This window comes from Poecilia reticulata, linkage group LG18 (assembly GCF_000633615.1).
Source record: "Poecilia reticulata strain Guanapo linkage group LG18, Guppy_female_1.0+MT, whole genome shotgun sequence".
NCBI classification, from domain to species: Eukaryota; Metazoa; Chordata; class Actinopteri; order Cyprinodontiformes; family Poeciliidae; genus Poecilia; species Poecilia reticulata.
Window position 1 is genome coordinate 3,460,683 of NC_024348.1, and position 20,358 is coordinate 3,481,040.

Here is a 20,358-nt window from a genome sequence, read left to right on the forward strand (position 1 = left end):
GGGGGGGGTTTGGGACGCCAGCTTTGGAGGACACAGATGCATTACTTAGTACTTTATTCTTCATCGAGTTTTATTTCTCAAGTCATTTTTCTGCTCATTATCAGTCGCAGTAGAACTTACCAAACTATGTGAAAGAGGGAAGGCGTATCTGAAGATCATCTCAAAGATCCCTCTCCTGCTGTGGCCTTCCTGCTTCAGAGCGAACCTCAGATTCCTCATGTCCTGAAGACCCAAAGGTCAGACACTTTACCATCATCACAGGAAAAACATTACAGATGGGTATTCATATTTGCATTTTTAAATAATGGTCACAGTATAAAAATTGGAGTGGTTTAAAAGACTAATGTTTTAATAAGATTTTCCACTGTCTCAGGGAACCAACAGAGTCAACCTCCTTTCTGACAGCTTGCATCATCGCTGGTGTCCAGCAGCAGCTCCTACGGTTGCCACAGCAACAGGCAAGGACAGCATGATCCCACCCATTAGAAGCTACATCTGCAACAGCAGGCTGAGGTTGTTCACTCAGCTTGCATGAACCTGAACTTCTTGCTCATCATCTCATTTTTGTCCCCTGTAAAACTAACTAACCATTCCCAGAATTAAAGACTTCTCAAATCGGGCCCACTGCTACAAAGCCTTAACTCACCATCAACACATGCTTGGGTTGTAATTAGCACAGAGGTAAAAAAAAAAAAAATCTCAGCAATGGAATGTGGGAAAATGTTACTGCTCCAAGCTGCAGCACTCAGTTTTTGGATGTTCAAATAAAAACGGCAAAAGCACATGTTGCACACCTTGCATGTGATATCCAATCCATACGAGTTTTCTCCACGGCTCGACGCTCCACCCATCTTCTCCACTCGACTTATGACGCCCAGAGGAACGTCCAGGGCCAGCGGCACGTCCTGCCGCACAGAGGAACAGTCATCTCTGCACTCATTGATTAATAATATGGAAATGGTGAGTTTTTTGGTGGTGATAGAATCCACAGTTCAGATACAGGCCTGATCCAAAAATCCACTGCATATAGGAGGAATATTGAACATGATTACCGATTGATTTTTTATTTTTAATATTCCGGGTACAAATGTAACGTACAAATTGTGTTCTGGAGTTTTCCCGAGTTGTTATTGACAGATTCTAGACATTTATAGACTACCATTAGAAATATTTTTTCCCAACAAGTTTTTTATTTGTATTTATATCAAAATTTGTGCTATGAAGTTATTAATGTTAAACTGCAGCATGTCAAGCTGAAGAATGAAACCTGGTGTTAATTGTGTCGACCGGCTGACGGCCTGCACAGACATACAAACACTTTAGAAAACTTACAGCATCTGAGCTCTTGAAGTACAGTCTGTAGTTGGTGATCAACACTTTCCCTTTAACAGCTCCATTGAATGGACACATGTAAATGATCTCCTGATCTGAAAGCAGACAATATCAAATTACTGTCACGACTTCAACATTTTTTACTTTGTGTCATGTTTGAGCCGATTACAAAAACAGACCAAACAAAACAAACAAAAAACAAAAAAATTGGTAGCAAAAACAACAACAAAAAAATCCATGGTTGCTTATTCTTAATTTTGTAAAAGTATTGTAAAAAGGGATGACCACAAGAACTGTACTGATAATGAAAATGACCCACATGCGACACTTTCAGGTCATTTTACTCGTCAGTTTGTGGCCCCATTACAGTTTCACATCTTGATAATTTCTATTCTGCACTAAAAAAAATAATCATTTTTATTCTCACATATACTTGTCCAGGGTAATATGTTGGAACACTAAAAACTTAGTCTCAAAATGTTTTGCCAAACTCAAAAAAATTAATAAGAGTTTAAATTTTAAAAATACATTCAGGTAAAATGCAGGTAGAGTGCAACATTTAACAATATGGACGTTTGATATTTGCATCAGTTTAACTTCATAATAAATGTCAGGGTCTCACTAAGGCTTTCTGTAGTGGGACTCCAGTGAATTGGTGCTATATCAAAATTAACTGAATTACTCTGAATTGTTTTGACTGGTTGTTCTACTAGTAAATAACCAGTTTCATCAATAACCAGGCTCATGCCTGTATGATCAGTTAAATCCAGTGGGTAAGTGTCTTTTTGCCATAGAGTGTATTTTCTGCAGTAAAGACATTTTATTTGCATAAATCACTGACAGTTGCTTCAACATTACCTGTAATTCGATCTTCTCCTGGAAGTAGAGAGACATCCGCCAACAACTCCATCTTTAGCAAATTTCTGCCAGTCTAAAAGGAAGAAACATTTTACTTTATTCTGCACAATTAAAATACAGATTAAAGATACTGATAAAATAGTAATAGTGCAGAAGGAGGCTAAATAAACTACATAAAAAACATCTACACAGCATTAATAGGAATTTAAATAGAATATAGGACAATAAAAATGTGACTGACACTTATGTAAAGTTTACACCGTTTTATAGAAGTATATTGTGTCTGTTTTACCAAGTATAAAAGTTAATTCCAAAGTTTACCTCCGCTGCACCGCAGAGAAAACTGACCTCAACTGGTTTGATATTTAGGAAAATTTCTTCCTCAAGAAGTACAACCTAAACTCCAAGCTGCTGTCGACCTTCTTATCTATTCATGGAGAGCCTGCTGACAGGCTGCACCACAGTGAGCGTTACACACCCCAGAGCCATAACGACAGCTCAGAATCATTGGTCTGATGGACATTTATACCAGTAAGGTTATGGCTTACTAGGGCCATAACCATCACCAAAGACGGCTCCCACCCCGGCTTCTCTCCGTTTCACCTCAGGGAGGTGCTATAGGTGCAGCCGAACTAAAAACTCAAAAACAGCTTCTTCTCGAGAGTAATAATCACCCTGAACTCTAGCATACAGATTCCAAATTGTCCAAGCTCAAGAGAAAGTGCTGCCCATCTAGTCATGGTAGCGATGATCACAGTCCCTGAACTGTAGGCACCATGGGTAATTTTAACACCAAACCAATTACAGGCAGTTGTGTTCATGTACTGAATATTTAATGTTCCTGCTTGCTTTTTAGGCATGTGCTTTACAAAGCAAAATATTACCTGAGCAAAACATTGATATTCAAAAACATTGATTCCAAATACAAACAGAACAAACAAATTCAACCTACACTAGCGATGCGAGAGTCCAGAGAGCTGGAGTGGTACTCAGAGACGGGTGAGGCCATCGCTCGGTGAGTGGCTTCCGCAGTCTGTGAAATCAAAACAGGTTTAGATGTCATGAGAAATCAAGTGCTTTTAAATTTATATTTCCACTGGAAAAATGTATACGATAGTCATAATCAAGGGTCTCAGTTCGACGCAGGAACCTTTTATTCTGCACCATCTAAAGTGAAGACTTTATTTCTTCCTGAAGCAGAAGTAACGGAGGCCAAACCGAGCCGTCCACACTGAGAACAAACGGAAGGCTTTTTGACAAGGATTTTCTGTTTCCACACAGAAACACTGGACACAACACCAAAGTTAGGAATAGGAATTTAAATAGAATATAGGACAATAAAAATGTGACAATGACACTTTTACATAAAGTTTACACTGTTTTATAGAAGTATATTGTGTCCGTTTTACCAAGTATAAAAGTTAATTCCAAACTTTTGGAATTAACTTCAAATATCTCCAAATATTTGGAGATATTTGATCTCCAATTATTTTGTGGTATCTTACTGTGTTAACTAGAGATGTGCCGATCGGATTTTTTCCTGCCGATTCCGATTACCCATGAGGGCCGATCACCGATACCGATCACATATTTATTTTTTTAATCATAAACACTACCGGTTACATTATGTGGTTATGTGGAAAAAGGAACCATGAATTCACCTTAATTTAGACAAAAACTCAACTTTTTCCAAGAAGAAAACTAAACAAAACAGGCATTGTTCAAATTGTACTGCTATCAGTAATACCATCTTTAACAGACTGAAACATATGAAGGCTCTGAAGAGGCTAAATAATGCAAAGAGACAAAATAAAACCTCTCAACATCGCTAAAAAATTCAAGTATAAAACTTAACATTCAAAGGGAAATACAGGATCCATTACAATAAACAATCTTGAGTTACTGCATAAAAACTTCTTGATAGCATGGCGGCTAGCTTATTACTGCTAGTTCTGATTGGCTCTCTCATGTTAGGACAGCGAAAGTTTTAATACGCATGTAAAATTTTTTTTTTTTTTAAGTTRGATGCTGCAGCTTTAAGCTGAGGTTCGGTGTGAGAGTCACTACCAGGTGGAGCAGAAGCGGCGCTCCGTCTGTGAAATATTACTACCTGTAGCGCATAGCAGCGGTTCAACAGCGAGATCAGAACCAGCGWCTTRCATCGCAGCTCGAAGACTTAAATAATTTTGCGGGTTATTCGTTTAGCTTTCTGACCGTCATGCTAATCTGGGTGAGTGTAGCTGTGCGCTGCTTTACCTGCTATCTGATCCTCCACATGTCTTTTACTGCACTGAGCCTTGATATAGCCAAACTCCGTCAAGTGTGGCATTGTTTTGATGCCATACTAGATTCGTTGTGTTGATGCATTTTGACGTGCTTCACCCCACCCGCTTCAATTTTCCGCCGCAACACGCAAACTTCCCCATTCACTCAGTGCGATATAGTTCCACATCGCTTAGGATTTGTTGCTGTGCGTTTGCGCACTGTGAAGGAAAGAGGAGACCAGCTGCACAGGCAGGCTGCGAAATGAGAAGCAGGTGATCGGTTTGTGTGATCAGCGATTACCGATCATACACGTTTTCACGGAAATTGGCCAATTGTGATCGGTGGCCGATCGATCGGCACACCTCTACTGGCAACTATAAAAATGTCAACTGTATGGCTGTGACTCAAAGCTCCATAAAGACGCACAAAAAGAGACTCAGCAATTTGCTTGACAATTTAGCAAAATTCTGCATTCTGACAAATCAAATGAGAAACGCCTTTTGGCTGTTGTATGTATAGGAATTGTGATCCACTCATAATTGTGATGCGTGTCACAATCGCCAACCCCTAGAGGTAAAAATGCTAGAATTCCTGAATTTAAAAAAATTATGGCAATGCAGATCAAATGGGTTAATATAACAACAAACTTTGCTTTTAACAAAAGAAGTGGGTGATTAAAAATAGAAGTTGGCAGACTTCAAAACCAATAGACAAGTTAGAGTTTTACACAAATGAGTAAATGGAAATCCCACAGCGGCAGCCTGACAGCATGCTGATGTCACTTGTAGTTTAGAGGATTTAAAACAGAACGCTCCCCAAATGATTGCCTTTAAAACATGCTTCTCAATGACAGAAACCATATGAACGGCTACAAAGACCTGCTTTTGAGTGAAGACAAGCTTCACTTTGCAGAGGATCTAACAATATGCAAAAGAGACCAAGCTGGTCAAGCTGTGACCACCCATCATGAAAGCACAAGAAAAGAGCCACATTAGAGCAGTCTTTGATCACTGGACAAGGAATTCCTCAACAGATCCTAATCATAACAGTTGTGTGTCTCGTTTTAGCAGGAAGCACGTTAATCTACATTCCACATTCTGGGAAGGTGGAGCGAAGGTGACTCCACCCACATTTTAATTGTACACAACATTTAGCTTTCAAATGAATCTTCTGTAAAAATGTGATATCTGTTAATGTTTTAAGATGAGAAAGGACTTTGCAGAATTGAACAGAGGTAATCCAAGTGAATGGGAGAAAGCTCAGACTTTGTAAGGAAGGCAATGATCTGGCTACCACTCTGTAGGTTTTCATTATTCTGGATAATCATATCAAGAAAGAAGCAGAAATGTTATTATATGGCTCTCATTTCTTAAAGCAACAGAGCTGGCTATGCCTCGGACATCAAAATTAGTTTCTCATAGAACATTTTTACATTAACAAATGTCTGGCCACTTCAGCCAACAAACAAGATGAGAAAGGACTTTGCAAAGCCGCAGCGTAAACAGACTTCTGGAAGTACTCGGTGAATAGCAAAAGGCGGCAAAACTGACAAGACACCAATATATTTCCCTTTAGCGTTACTGCTAACCTAGCAACTGTGACACATCGTCATAAATCAACGCTCAAACATGTATGCATACACATACATTTTAAATTAGAAACTGCACCTCAGCAAGGATCCGTGAAATAAATGCGGCCCAGAATGCCAGAAAACCTTACAATATTTCTCCCGGAGCGACCCTCCTCCAGAAATGTATATTTCTCATCCAGCTTTTTTAAGTTGGCAGACAAGCGGTTCACAGCGGCCTAGTTCAGTCAGAGTGGTGGTCAAGTCGGTTTTTATATCCCAGATTGAGGCCTAGATACTCTGATTTAAGGATGAAATCTTGCGGTAGAAATCTCCGCTGCATGCGTCCTCAGTGTGACACATCTGACTTGATGGAGCCTACCTCAGTTTTCCAGCCATTTATTGCGTGCGTTGCCGTTTTGGTCGAGGGCTCATTTTCTGGTAAACAGGACCACATCCATCAACTGACTGACTCCAAAGCCCACGTTGGTTCACCCAAATATGCCTTTAATTAATTATATGCTAAATACAAGGAAGACTATAATCTGGTTCTTCTTGACGAGAGCAATCCAGCCAAAAAGAATTAGAAACAGGATGCTTATGTTTGCTAGCAAACATAGAAAATATAGAGTTTGTTAGATTGACAAAGGCCAACACATTCCTTTCAGACGTAAAGTTACCATTTTTCTTTTTAAATCAGTATATTGTAGGCTTGGTTCATTGTTGAACAGGTTAAAAAAAATACAATACCGGGGTGCTGTGGTGGCGCAAGGGTAGAGCACAACCCACATTAGGAGGCCTTAGTCCTCAATGTGACCACTGTAGGTTCATTTCGTGGCCTGATGACCTTTGCCATACGTCTTCCCTCTCGTTATTCACTTTCCTGTCTGACCGCTTTCAAATAACGGTCGCTAGAGCCAACAGAGACTTGGCGTAATGGGGGGAGGAGGGTCGACAATATGTTTTTGTGATTTTATTTTTTAGGTGGGGGCCCAAAGAACTTTTGAGTAGTCGATAATTTCTTTGAGTTAAGTATTCAAAATAAAGTTTTTTTCTCTGAGCCGCTTTGCTTGGGATTTTGATGCTTTTATCACATCTAATTTGTGGATAATACTGAACTTTTACAATGATAGTCTGCTTTTTAAAATCAAGACTATAATTGATTTTAGATACATGCGAATCTCAGAGTTGGTACAGTTTTCATTGAACACATTGTCCTGAAAAGATTTATAACTATCTTAAAATTCCAAATAATTTATTGAAAATTTCCTTTTCTGCCCTTTCCACTAGTACTGGTATTCAGATTTAATGTTAAAAAATAAAATTAAAGCAGAAAGGCATCATCTCTTTAAAAATAAATAAATTGAGTTGCTCTGCTGAGTATTTTTCATCAGGTTTCAATCAAAATGTAGGCAAAGTCCACAGGTGGTGCAGTAAAACAACAATACCTTCGATAAGTACTTTCATTTCCTCAAACATTTCTCACTTTGTCGGTTCGCAGTTCCTACATTCAGCAAGATTACACAAAGAAGAGCAAGCACCCCAAAATATACAGAACACATTCAAAAGTTGGATTTGAGCACCTTGGCTGCAATAATAGAGATTACAGTTGTTTCTTACCAGCATACAAATGGCTGCATCAGAATTTACTGAACAGGTTGTGGAGCCGGTGAACGCATCAGAGGTGTGAGCACAGAAGCAAAAGGCCAGACAGCTCCTTTTAAAACCCTTTTAAAGTTAGCACCCAGCAGCAGGCTCAGCTGTGGACCTGGACCAGGAAATAGTGAAGGCCCTGACCAAACGGCAGCTTGTTGCTCTACAAATGAAGCCAATTTCTAGCTCACAGTTCAGAGAAACACGTATCAAAGCCCGCTTCGCAAAACTTTATCTGGGCTGACATGACCCAGGGGCAAGCAAACGTCTTTACGTACCTGAAAAGTGCGATTGTTTTTGTTGCTAAATGTCGATGTGTTCTCGTCCAGCCACAGTAGCAACTCACTCTGCGTCACGTGCCGAGCTGTCATAGCTCACATTGGTTAAGTTCGGGTCTCCTCCATTACAACACCGGCGCACTTGCCGGCGCACAAAAGCGGTGTCTGACGGCGCGCGCCTGCCTTATCTGTCACAGGTATCAAACTCCAGTCCTGGAGGGCCACTGCCCTGCAACTTTTAGATGTGCCTCTGCTGCACCACACCTGAATAGAATAATTAGGTAATTAGCAGGCCTCTCCACAAGACGGAGGTAATTAAGCCATTTCATTCCAGTGTTTTGTACCTGTGGCACATCTAAAAACTGCAGGACGGCGGCCCTTGAGGACTGGAGTTTGACACTGCAAGTTCACCGTATGTGTGATAGAAACAGAGAAACTTTTTCAACACCACAGATATCTCAGTGTTATAATGGCATTGTGCTCTTAATATATTTCAGGACGTAACCTTTATATTACTGCTATTATTGTTTTTGTTCTATTTCTCCAATGCGTAATTCCTATTCACTGTAAGCTACTGATGACATGATCATAGTTGTTCTATCTTCTTTAATTCTGTTCTGCGATGTTATTTTTGCTTGTTAGGAGATAAACTCTCATTCTGCTAATGTAGTGACAGGAAAAGGAGCAGACTCACAAGCTGCTTTCTATGGAATCTATGAGATTTAATTCATGATATTTCACAAAATGTGACATGTCAAGTAACTTTACAAGAAAAAAACAACACATCCAGTTCATATATACGAATATCCAACCAAATCATATTAAAATCCAATTTAATTTGTGCAGTATTGTGCATTACAACATTTATTCACAGGGAGCCACCAGGGGGAGTGCGTGTTTCACTTTTGGTCATTTATGTAAACCGGGGGTCCCCAAGCATTTCCATGTCATGGCCCCAAAACAAGATTAGCGTCAGAGCGAGGAACCCTTTTGCAAACCCACAGGCAATGCTACAAAATGTGTGAAGAAACATCAGCTTTTAGAATGTATTTTCTCACTTTTGTTCACTGTTAAATAATTATTACGTTCACTTAATATGAATGCTACCTCCAGAGGCTTAATAAATGTCATTACATCTGTAAACTAGATGACCTTCAAAATAACTCTGAATATCACATAAGTGATCATTTACTGAAATAATTTAAAAAAAATGTAACTGATATTTTTTGTTTTAAATTAAGGTACTTTATCTACATTTATTTAGCAGAAAACCTCCAATAACTAGTTCACAAAATACCTATCTTACATTTACTCAATATTTTGTTTTGAAATTGAATTACAAATCTTAGAGAAATAGATATCTATACTTATCAGTATCATAGACTGCAAATATTATGTATTGGAATCAATAATATTAATCTTCAGCCATAATAGTGACCGCTAACATTTAGAAGTTATTTGAGTTATGTAAGTTATTTACAAATATATTTTACTCTGTACTTTCAAATTGTAGAAAATCATTTCAATACATACAACAAATTGGAGCTGCTGTTGTTAGTCTTAGGGTCACACTTATATCTTTATTGTAAGCATTGTTACAATGTTCCCTTTAATAATAAAAAAATTTGAGTTTTTGCAAAATGCAAAACATATTCTCATAAACAATCATAAATATATATTAAACCAACACAGATTAGGTCACCCCACTTTGTGGATAATACATTTAATGAACAGTAACTCAAGAAATATTCTCACTAGTTTATATACTTCACTCAACCCACAACAGGTTTCAAAACTACTAGTTAGGACAAAAAGATCCAGAGGAACTCCTATTAGATTATACAGGAAAAACTCCTGGTGTGCCTATTTTTATTCTGCCTAGCAACCCACAACGGGAACAATTAGTTTATTTCACTCAACCCACAACAGGAATCAAACCCTCCATCCATTTTTGGACATGCACACATGCACAGGGAGAACATGCAMACTCCATGCAGAAAGACCCTGGGCCGGGAATCGAACTTATTAAAACCTTTTAGTTAAAACAGAAAGATCCAGAGGATGCTTCACTCAAACCAGACCAGGAATTAGAACAAACTTAGAATCTAGAGAAACTCCTATTAGCTTATTTGGATGAACTATTCATCACCTTAGACCAACATTTAGATCAATCTATTTTATAGAATAAAACATGGAGAACCAACAGTTAGTTTATACTTTTTGGTTGTTTTTCTTTTTGCTCTTTCCTTTGGTTTATTGTTTTATTTGTATTTCTTTCTAATTCAAATTCTAGCTCATACTTATGTATGTATGTATGTATGTATGTATGTATGTATCTATGTATGTATGTATGTATGTATGTATGTATGTATGTATGTATGTATGTATGTATGTATGTATGTATGTATGTATGTATGTATGTATGTATGTATNGTATGTATGTATGTATGTATGTATGTATGTATGTATGTATGTATGTATGTATGTATGTATGTATGTATGTATGTATGTATGTATGTATGTATGTACATGGTGCTAAAACACCATGATGTACAATAGGAGAGGTTTCACAGGAGCTGTGGGATGTCTCATGGATCATGAACGGTGTGTACAACAACAAACACCTGGATACCAATGGAAATTGAAAAAAGAAAAAGATATAAACACTGTCCAATTGAGGTGAACATCCTGTGGCACTGCGTAGATGGAATGGAAGCCCAGGTTGCTCTGATACCTGCCTTCAGGTCATCTATGTTTGGTCAGGTGTCTCTCATCTTACAGACATCAGCCTATTGATTTTCTATGGGGTTCAGGTCGGGGGAGTTTGCTGGTCAGTCAACAACAGCAACATCTTGATCACTGAAGCAACTTTTCATACCTTTGGCAGCGTGGGCACCGTGGGGCTAGAAAATAAAACCACCATCTCCACACAACTTATCAGCAAAGGATAAAACGCTGTAGGATTTCCAGATAAACTGCTCTTCAGAAAACACGGCGGACCAGAACCAGCAGATGATGTGGCACCACAAACCACAGACTGTGGAAACTTTACAGTGGACAACAACATAACTGGTGACGGTGATTCCCGGTGTTGGTAAGGACTGTGGCAGCAGCAGTTTGGATGAGCTGCAGCTGCCTGACAGCAGCAGGTTCATTTAACAGGCTAACATGTTGGCCTGGAGTTTCTGTTCAGGGTTAACATACTCAGTTTTCATGTTCCCACCCTGGTGAAATGTTTGCTTCAGAAACACAGTGAGACAGATGAAGGGTAGGGACCGGACCGGTGTCTGTGTGTGTTTGTGAGAGGGAGGGAGAGTACCACGGGGGTTGTCACAGCAACAAAGTCAACCAATCAGAGCTCCAATTTGGTCTGGGTTTTTCATCTGCTCTCTAAAGAACACCAACCTGAGTTTACTTTTAGAACCTTTATTTTTATTAGAATCTTTTGTTATGGTCAGACATTTGATACAAATAAATGTTTACCTATACAAGTTGAACTTTTCTGCTGTGCACATCAACATTTTCAAGTTGTATTGCACAAATGCTTACATCAAATCTACAGGGTTGAAATAATTGAACTTCAATCAATCCTAGTTATTAAACAGTATAGTAAGCCAAACTAATTCAAAATAGATTAAAAAAAAGTTTCTATCTAAGGAAACCCAGCAAATTGAATGGAGTCATAGACTTGCAGCGTTCACACCTGCTGGATGAGAACAGAGAGACAATTACTTGTGTTGATTTGTTGACTTTAAGCGACTCCTCATGCTCAGCATGCATGTAGTGATAGTGGAGTGGAAGTTCTCCTCTTTATCCATCCATCTATTTTCTTGCACCCTTGTACCTCAGTGGGGTTGGGAGGGTTGCTGGGGCTACATCTCCAGCTAACGTTCCGGGCGAGAGGCGGGGTCACCCTGGACAGGTCACCAGTCTGTCGCAGGAAATTCTCCTCTTTAACACGAAGAAACCTCCAGCAGAACCAGAACCTGGCTCAGTATGATCAACCATCTGCCACGACCGTTTGGAAGTTTGAGAAAACAGAGCAGAATGCACAAAAAAGAAAGAGATGAACTGATGTAGGAGTATGCTCTATGTTCATGAAAGTATAAAATTAATAGCAGGACAACAATTAGTCAACAGCAGCGTTATCACAGAACCAAATGGGACGCCAGAGCAGATGGAGCTTCTGGAGAAACGAAGCTGGGAGAAAACCAGAAGTTAACAGGTTAAATAACAGCAAATAATGTAAATTGGAGAGTAGCGAAAAAAGTGAGGTCAGTTTGTTCTCCCTAAGTCTATGGCAGTATAACTATAACTAGTAGCTCAGGATAACCAAACCCAGTCTAATTATAATCTTTATCAAAAAGGAAAGTTTTAAGCTTAGCCTTAAAAGCATTCAGGGTGTCTGTCTGCCTCACGGACTGGAACTGGGATCTGGTTCCACCGGAGAGGAGCTAAGGAATCTGTCTCCCAATTTTTGAAATTCTATAAACCGGCAGTTAACCTGCAGTCTGAATGAAGAGATCTATTAGGAACACATGGGACATTCCGATCTCTCATGTATGATGGAGGTGATTATTAAGAGCTTCATACGTGAGAAAGAGAATCCTAACTTCTATTCTGCACTTGAGAAGGAGGCGGCGATGTGAAGCTAAAATAGGAGAAATATGATCTCTCTTCTTAGTTTTCATCAGAACTCTTGCTTCTGTTTATTTTGGTTCTCACACATGTGTTTTTGCACAACTGTGTGAATGTCCTCGTGCAGTACTTCAGTCATAATGGGGTCTGGAGTTTTATTGGAACTGCAGCTTGTAGCAGCAGTAAATAACAGAAACGTTTTCAACATGAAGACCATCAGCCACCAAACGGCTTTTCTCCATCTGTTCTTGTTCGCTTGACATTACATTTGAATCGTTTTAAAACCTGTAAACCAGATACTAAGTCCTTATACATGTTATTACATTTACTCCTAAATCAAATAACTAAGTGTATTTTTATTTTGCAATATTTTCCAAGCACAATGTGAGATAACTTCCCTCAGCTTTAGGGAGCATAGCTCCATTTTTTTTCTCTTTTTTTTAATGCTTGTGATGGCCCAGAATGGAGACAAAATTTCATTTAACTTTTTAATGAAAAATTGAAGACTTCAGTTCTGAACACAGGAAAAAAAATGTAATGCAGCTTTTATTTGTAAAGTAAACATTTATAAAACAAGAATATTTTATTTCCAGTTTTTAACATTTGCGTTTTTAATTCCTAATTTAAAATCTTGGGTTTCTTTGGACATTTACACCAGAGATGCAGGCTGATGGTGGGCCCGGTCAAGCGTCGGCAGCCCAGTCTGAGTCCGGTCAGTGGATGACTGCTTTGGTATTGAATGACATTGAAACACTGAGAACCCCAAGCGTCACTCGAACGGTGACGTAGGGCTTTCAGTGGGCGGGGCTTGTGACTAATGTCTCCGGTGGTTCTCCGACAGAACCGGTCTGACTGCTCCTCATTCATCAGCGGGACGGTGTGCTTCGTGCAGCGTTGCGATCCCGTCTGCCACTCTGTCTGTTCCGGCATCTGACACCGAGGACACCGCCGCCGGCCATCATCCGCGGTAAGAGCCGAGCAGCGGCGGGCTGTGGAGCATTGATCGGTCAGAGAGAATTGATGGCTCAGCGCTGTCCTATAAGGCCTGGCTGCGAGAGGGAAAATTACCAGCCATAGCATCATCACTGCAGCATCTCTGCAAGTGCTTTCATTCCGAACTCATCCCATCTCATTCACTGCGATCCGCTGCAGCAGCCTGCGATCATTCCCACGTAAGAAACGCGGTCGCCATCAATTGAACGCTTTTCTGCATTTTAAGTCACAAATTGGAATTTGGGTCACTACGGTCGTTTCAGGTCTGTCCAAGCCATCCTTTCTCTCTGCCCCCGTTTTCATGGAAGAGCGACAAATAAGAAGTTATAGTTAGGCCATTGGGACGAGCTTCCCCTGTCAAAACGGATGCGCGTTAGACAGAAATGGCCCAGGATGCTTGTTGGGTTTTTTCTGCCACATTATGTCCGAATCTCCAGGAAAGACGTCTTCCTCCGTCTCTGCGTAGCCGCTCTGACCGTTTTTGCGAACCAGGCATTCAGCTGTATGGAAGGGGAAACCTGGTATGCTTGTTAATTGACAGGTGTAGCAATATGAGCGAAATCCAAATGAATATTCAATAATTAATTAAAGTGTCCACAATATTTAAAAAAAATGTTTCAGTTACCTAGAGGTGTTAATATTTTAACGCTGACGTAGAATAACTCTATTTTGAAATTGCGTTGTAAAAAAAAAAAAAAGTTTAATAAAACAGAGGCAGCTTTAGTTGAAAATGATTTATTTTTGGAAAGTATTTGCTTAAAATATTTTTTAAAGAATTTACTTTGTATTATTCTAGTAATAAGTCATTTTCAGGTCTTTCCAAATAATTGTAGATGCTAGTTTAATTTGTTCAATTTGACCTTGCAGGACTGGCCTGGGTGACCTTTACACACAAATATTCAAAATATATATATAAAAAATTAACATTAAATTAAAAATGTGATTTAATATACCTCATTGTTAGGTAGACATTTTCTCGATTTGCATACCGCTGTATGAACAATATGGAAGTTGGATTGAATGTTTGAAACTAGGACATTTACAATAGAAATAAATAATATATAAATAATAAATAATAATTTTCCCTTTTTTTCCCCTGAATGTTTTCCTGATCTCTGTTGAAATCCTGCATATTCTCAGGTTTCCTACAGTCTTGTAACTCCTGGAAATGTGTGAAATCTGCTTCTGTTATTTTCCAGATCTGGATAAATATGAAAAAATAAAAAAATCCTGAAAAGAATTTGAAGGGAAACATTTTTTTGAAGATGCTTCATAAATGTAATGATTTTCTCATTAATTTAAGTAAATCTGACATGTTTAATCTTTTATTTGTCACTTTTCACTTTGATTCTAACTAATTTAGCTTTTCTGACTTTTGACTTGCTGACTAAAGGAACATTTACAAAAAATAAAAAAGAGACAATTTTGCCATTGAAACAACTTTAAATTCAAGTTGTACTGAACCTAAACTCGGTCCATGCTGAACGGTGTGCTGATGTGTTTTGTTGTTGTTGTTGTTGTTGCTTTTTAAGAAAATAAAAACAAACTGTTGAGCAAATCTATAATTTTAACATGTCCAGGAGGTTTAGATCTTGAAAGAAAGCTGAGTGCTTGATCAGTCCAGATGCCAAAAAAGTGTTGAAATGTCTGTAAGTCACACTTCAAAAAAAATGTGAGTTTAGCGTGGCGTTGTTTGGTTACTTGTAGAACCTGTGGATAAAAACCATAGAATCCTGCATTCAAGAAGAGTTGACATGAGATCATTTCAGAGAATTTCTCCTGTTTTCTGTTAGATTGGAACCTAATGAGTGAATGTTTTCCAGATTCCTGGATCAATAACAGAACAGAAGGCAGTGAGACTGAATGAGAGGAAGAGTTACAGATCATAAGAGTAAAGCGAGAGAGACTCTGTGCTCCGTACCAAACAGCAGAGGACTCAGTGGACAGCCCTGATGACGGATAGATATGTGACTGGATATACTTTGGATGTTTTCCAACCTTAAATCAGAGCGAGGATCTGTCATGTTTATATATTTACTTCTAAAAGTTGCACAAATTAGATTTTAAAAAGTTAACAAAACCATAAAGTTTCTTTACAATAACACCTAAACTACCAGACTGATTTCATCTTTTTTTTAAAGGTGAGATTCAGTAATGATACATACTAAGCACTTTGTGATCAGCTGTAAGAGTCAGAGTATCAGCCTGTGGTGGATGAGCAGGGAGTGTATGGAAACACCAGGAGCGTCTTAATGGATGGACAGAAAGAGCGTCAGACTCCATTTCATTTGGACCCACACCAAGATCGAGATCGGCCTCAAAGGGCCAGTTATAGCGGAACGTATTGACGAGACATTAACAAACTGTTAAAATATTAATAAATAGCTGTCTGCATTCATGAGAACGCTTTGAAATGAAATGATATCAAACATCCTTTCACGTTAATGAAAGGCGGCATGCAGACAAAACTGCTGATTTAACTGATAAAATAATATTTAAGCAGACAACTGTAATACTGAAGGTTCTGTTTCTATAGTCTAGAGGGCCACACAGGAACTTCTGGTGGCTGGATTTGTCCTTGTGTTGGACACACGTGACATGAGGTTTGGACTAGGCCTTAAAATGTGGAAGTTCTGATTTGGCTTAGGCGGTTATAAGATAGAAATGCCAAGGTTTTACTGTTTTAGCCCAAAAATGTAAAAGAAACGTTCTGAAATATAAATATTATATTTTACATATCATATACAGACCCATTTAAAATACTGAAATATCAATGAGAAATTCATTTTTTCCAGCGATTTAATTCAATAAGTGAAACACAAATTATCTTTATGTTTTAAAGATTATATTTCTGCTAATTATGATGATTGTTTTTGCTTATGGTAGCACAAAAAACATTTTAGATGAAATATTACTTCAAACCAATAAATAAAGCATTTTCAGATGGACCTGCTGAAAGCTTGGTATTTTAATCTGACAAACAAGCGCCATAGGCATGTTTACTGTAATTTATTGAAGCCAACCCCATGCAGGAGGAGTCACTGCATGGGGTTGGCTGCAGTGGGGACTGAACCATGAAGCCTCCATCACAATTCCCACAATTATAAGCCTGGAAGCCACCAGGACGGTCAAGGCAAATATAATTTCCCCAGGAAGAATCTTTAAAGAGATCAGGTTTTTCAGCACCGTCAATAAAAGTGTTGAGTCAACTGGGGAAAAATAATTACCTCACTGTAAATATCTACTCCGTTTTACAACACTGATTAGTTTTTTCTGTTCCTTCTTTACTTTCATTGTCTTTTATTGAAAGACAATGCACTGCTACATTGAAGTATCGCAATGTAGTAAGAAAGATAGAAATGTAAAGAGCAATAAATTATTCCTACGAATGCAAGCATGAGGCAGCTTTAATAATTTTTAATAATCTCAAGGCGAGTGTTTAGGGAATGTTTTAATACAGAAGATTATTTGGCATATGCACTCAGTCATTTTATTCTTTAAAATACTTTATAGTTGAAGCTTCCTAAAAATGTAATGTTTGTTTCTTTTCAATTAACTTACATTTGAACCCTCTTTATGTAACAATTTATCTCATCACCTTTGACCGAATAACTGTGATGATGCTTTGTACAATTCTGTTTTTTTATTATTTTTTTAAAGGGGCAGTATTATGTAAAATTGACTTTTTTGAGCTTTCCATCATGTTATAATGTTATTCCCTTATCAAAAGCATACATAGAGAGTTGTCTTTATTTGTTCATGTTTGAGAAATCCTTTAGTCTCCATGGCAACCAATCAGCTGTGCAAAGCGCCTGGTTAGATTTAGCGCCGCCTTCGAGATGAAACGCCTCCTTGGAGTTCCACCTCATAGAGAAGCCCTCCCCCACACAGCGCCCCCACTCTGCTCCTTCAGACTAGCCAGCAGCAATCAGCAAACACCTGCTGGAACTGCACAGCTGCTGGGCTCTCTATAGGAACCGCTTCTCAGTAACATGCTGATAAAGACATTGTTAAAGGGTTAACAGAGGAGCCAAGTAGTGATGACTTCCTGAAGGCGGAGTGTCAGAAAGAGGAGTCTTTAAAGAGACACAGGCCCAATTTCAAGGCATTAAATTAGGAAGTAAAAATATCATATTTTTTATATATAAATATATATATAGCATTTTTATAACAATGTAGTTGCTTGATTATGCTCTAAAATTGCAGTATGTACCTGGAAAATACATTATACTGCCCCTTTAAAAATCCAAACAACTAGTAAATTGAGAAAACAATGAGCAAATTGATCAATAATTTAAACCAAACCATGAATAGAAATAGTATATTTGATATGTCTTACGATTCTTGTCATAAGTAAATGTTAAAAAGTTGAATTGATGGATTTTGTTGTGTCTGTTTCCTAGATTTAGAATTCACGTCTTTTGGGTGTTAGGATGTTTCTTGATGACTGAAAATGTATGCCAGCAGATTAAATGACCCTGCGTATTATTTCACAGACTGTTTATTCGTACTGTATTTGTTCAAGTTTTTATTCTTCAACTTGCCTGCATTTTGTTTATTCAGTCTTAGTTCAGAACTGGGGTCTGACTGAGGCCATTGTCATGTGACTAGTTCTTTTTAAGTTGTTTGCAGGGGTTGTTGGAACATTAACTTAGCAGTTGATTTTTGAAGGTCCATCTTTCTCATGTTCTTCAGGAAAGTTGACTTTATCTGGACAGTGGATTTGATACTCACTGGTCTCTAGTTTCCGTTTCTGCTTGGTGTACTGTGTCAGTGGGCTGGACTTAGACGTGCTTAGAGTTTTCTTCTAATCAGTGGCTTTCACCATTGCTGTGGCCAGTGGACTATGCAGGATGACAGGTGGCGTACTTGGTCATTAAATTCCTGGTCTGACCAATATGCATATCATTTTAATGTATTGTTTATATTCTGATAAATGTACAGCAGTTGGTGCACTGGCTTTTGAAAAAAATACAATTAAAACATGAAACAGATATGTCAACAGCTGAATATCTGCTTAAGGTACATAAAATGGGGCAACTTAGCTAAGGGAACACAACTGAAAGCAAAACAAGATAAACAAAGTATAATGGCTTATTGCAAACAAGACAAGAGAAAGGAGTATTAAGACAAATGCACGCACAAATGGAGTCTCGTAATGGGTTTTATCAACAAAATACAAAAATTGCAACCTTTAATTCAACCTGAAATGTGCAGAAAAGGCTGGTTAGCGCATTATAGTCTTGGATAGTTTTATCAGAAGTCTCAATACATGAACAGTCTTTAAAATGACTGCTGGACACCATATTAGATCTTGGAGCATCTGCCCCCAACAACAGGAACAGGTTTAGCAAATGTTTGATGATACTTCTACTTCACAGCATTGTAGGGTGTCCTGCCTCTTTAAACACCAGAGTTTGCTTCCTCATTGGTTCATAATGTTTTGTATGAATGCACTCAAGCGAACCACGGAGCAGACCAAACAGCTGCACTGAAACCCGCTTTCTGAGGTCGTCTCGGTCCGCTTCCACATTAACTCCTGCATGGTTCGCTCCTGGTGTGAATTCAGACCTGCCTCAATCTGAACCATAAGCCTTTTTATACTTCACAATAACCTGTTGCATCATGGGAAAAATTAGTCCTTCAATGTTGCGAATGCTACCAATGCATGTACTGATTGTGCTGAAATCATACCTGACTTGCTGTCTCCTGCTGTCAGGATGTTGTGGGTCTGGACGTGTAGAGGATACTGTCTCATTCAGCTTGCAGCGTGTGACTGCAGTCGCCGTTCCAAAATTAGAAATATATCACAAAACTTGCATTGATTGAGCTACTCTTGACATTCAAAGTGGGATTGCTAGTAAAAACAGAATTGCAGCTCACAGAGGTTCCATGTTTGTTTTATATCCAGGTCTGTGCTCTGTCTTTTCTGTCCAATCGGTGTAATCATCGTCTACTCGGCAGCTTTTTTTACAATTATGAGACATACGTCTTTTATTTATCATTATGTTTCTAGAACATACAAAGACCTTAAAGTGAAGCAAATGGATGTGATTGTTTCTGCAGTGGCGACAGAAGGTCGCTAAGTTGTTCCTTAGCCGCGTGGTTGTTGTCTTTTTGTACCTGTACCGTTTCTCCACACGGCAGCAATACAAACAGTTTGTGTTCTGGGGGGGTGGGATCAACAGAAATACGACTGGCCTTCCTTTGCAGTCTGCCAGCATATATTAAGTCGAGGTTTGGTAAGTGGCTCCCCACAATCCATTGGGCAGTTTTCACCACCCGGGCCATGTCCTCTTTGTCCTGAACTGTGCAGTTGCTGTACCACACAGTCATACTGAGGCAGAAAATGCTCTCAGTCTTGGCTCTGTAGGAGTTTTTGATCAACTGAGCAGGGAGTCCAGCCCTTCTCAGTTTCCTGAGGAAGAAGAGTCTTTGTTGGGCCCTTCCTTGTCAGAAAAGAGGTGCTCAGCGACCAGGTCAAGTCCAAGGTGATGTGGACGTCCATGAATTTGATGTTGTCCACGTACTCTACCCCTTCCCCTTGAATGATAACGGGTGTGTGCACTGTCCTCCTGGACTTCCTGTAGTCCACTATGATCTCTTTGGTTTTGGTGTGTTGAAAAACAAAGTTGTTCACTGAACACCACTGCATCTCCTCCCTAGAGGGCCTCATCATTGTTTCTTGTCAACCCCTCTATGGTGGTATTAGGAAATTTAAAACCCTGTTAGATGAGTGGATAGCTACACAATCATTGGTGATTGATGATGCCA

At 38.9% G+C, this 20,358-nt stretch overlaps 2 protein-coding genes across 6 annotated transcripts in view; one reads left to right on the forward strand and one right to left on the reverse strand.

Annotated features, from left to right (window-relative positions):
* The window catches only part of mtm1 (myotubularin 1), a 17,176-nt gene extending 9,053 nt beyond the window's left edge, over positions 1-8,123 (reverse strand). Inside the window, exons 1-6 of one of the 2 annotated variants that reach the window (XM_008434996.2) lie at positions 7,954-8,123; positions 3,143-3,223; positions 2,191-2,263; positions 1,333-1,427; positions 795-905; positions 121-222 (exon numbers count right to left, since the gene is read on the reverse strand). In XM_008434996.2, coding sequence (XP_008433218.1) covers positions 121-222; positions 795-905; positions 1,333-1,427; positions 2,191-2,263; positions 3,143-3,223; positions 7,954-8,046 — 555 coding nt within the window. In that variant the 5' untranslated portion in view covers positions 8,047-8,123. The remainder of the gene's footprint in view (positions 1-120; positions 223-794; positions 906-1,332; positions 1,428-2,190; positions 2,264-3,142; positions 3,224-7,953) is intronic. The other variant, XM_008434995.2, reaches the window with a different exon arrangement.
* Positions 8,124-13,374: 5,251 nt separating this feature from the next.
* Positions 13,375-20,358, forward strand: part of nat16 (N-acetyltransferase 16) — a 57,239-nt gene continuing 50,255 nt past the window's right edge. For 2 of the 4 annotated variants that reach the window (XM_017310485.1, XM_008434992.2), the window contains exon 1: positions 13,375-13,558. The gene's annotated coding sequence lies outside the window, so the exon portion shown is untranslated. The remainder of the gene's footprint in view (positions 13,559-20,358) is intronic. The other 2 variants (XM_008434994.2, XM_008434993.2) reach the window with 1 other exon arrangement.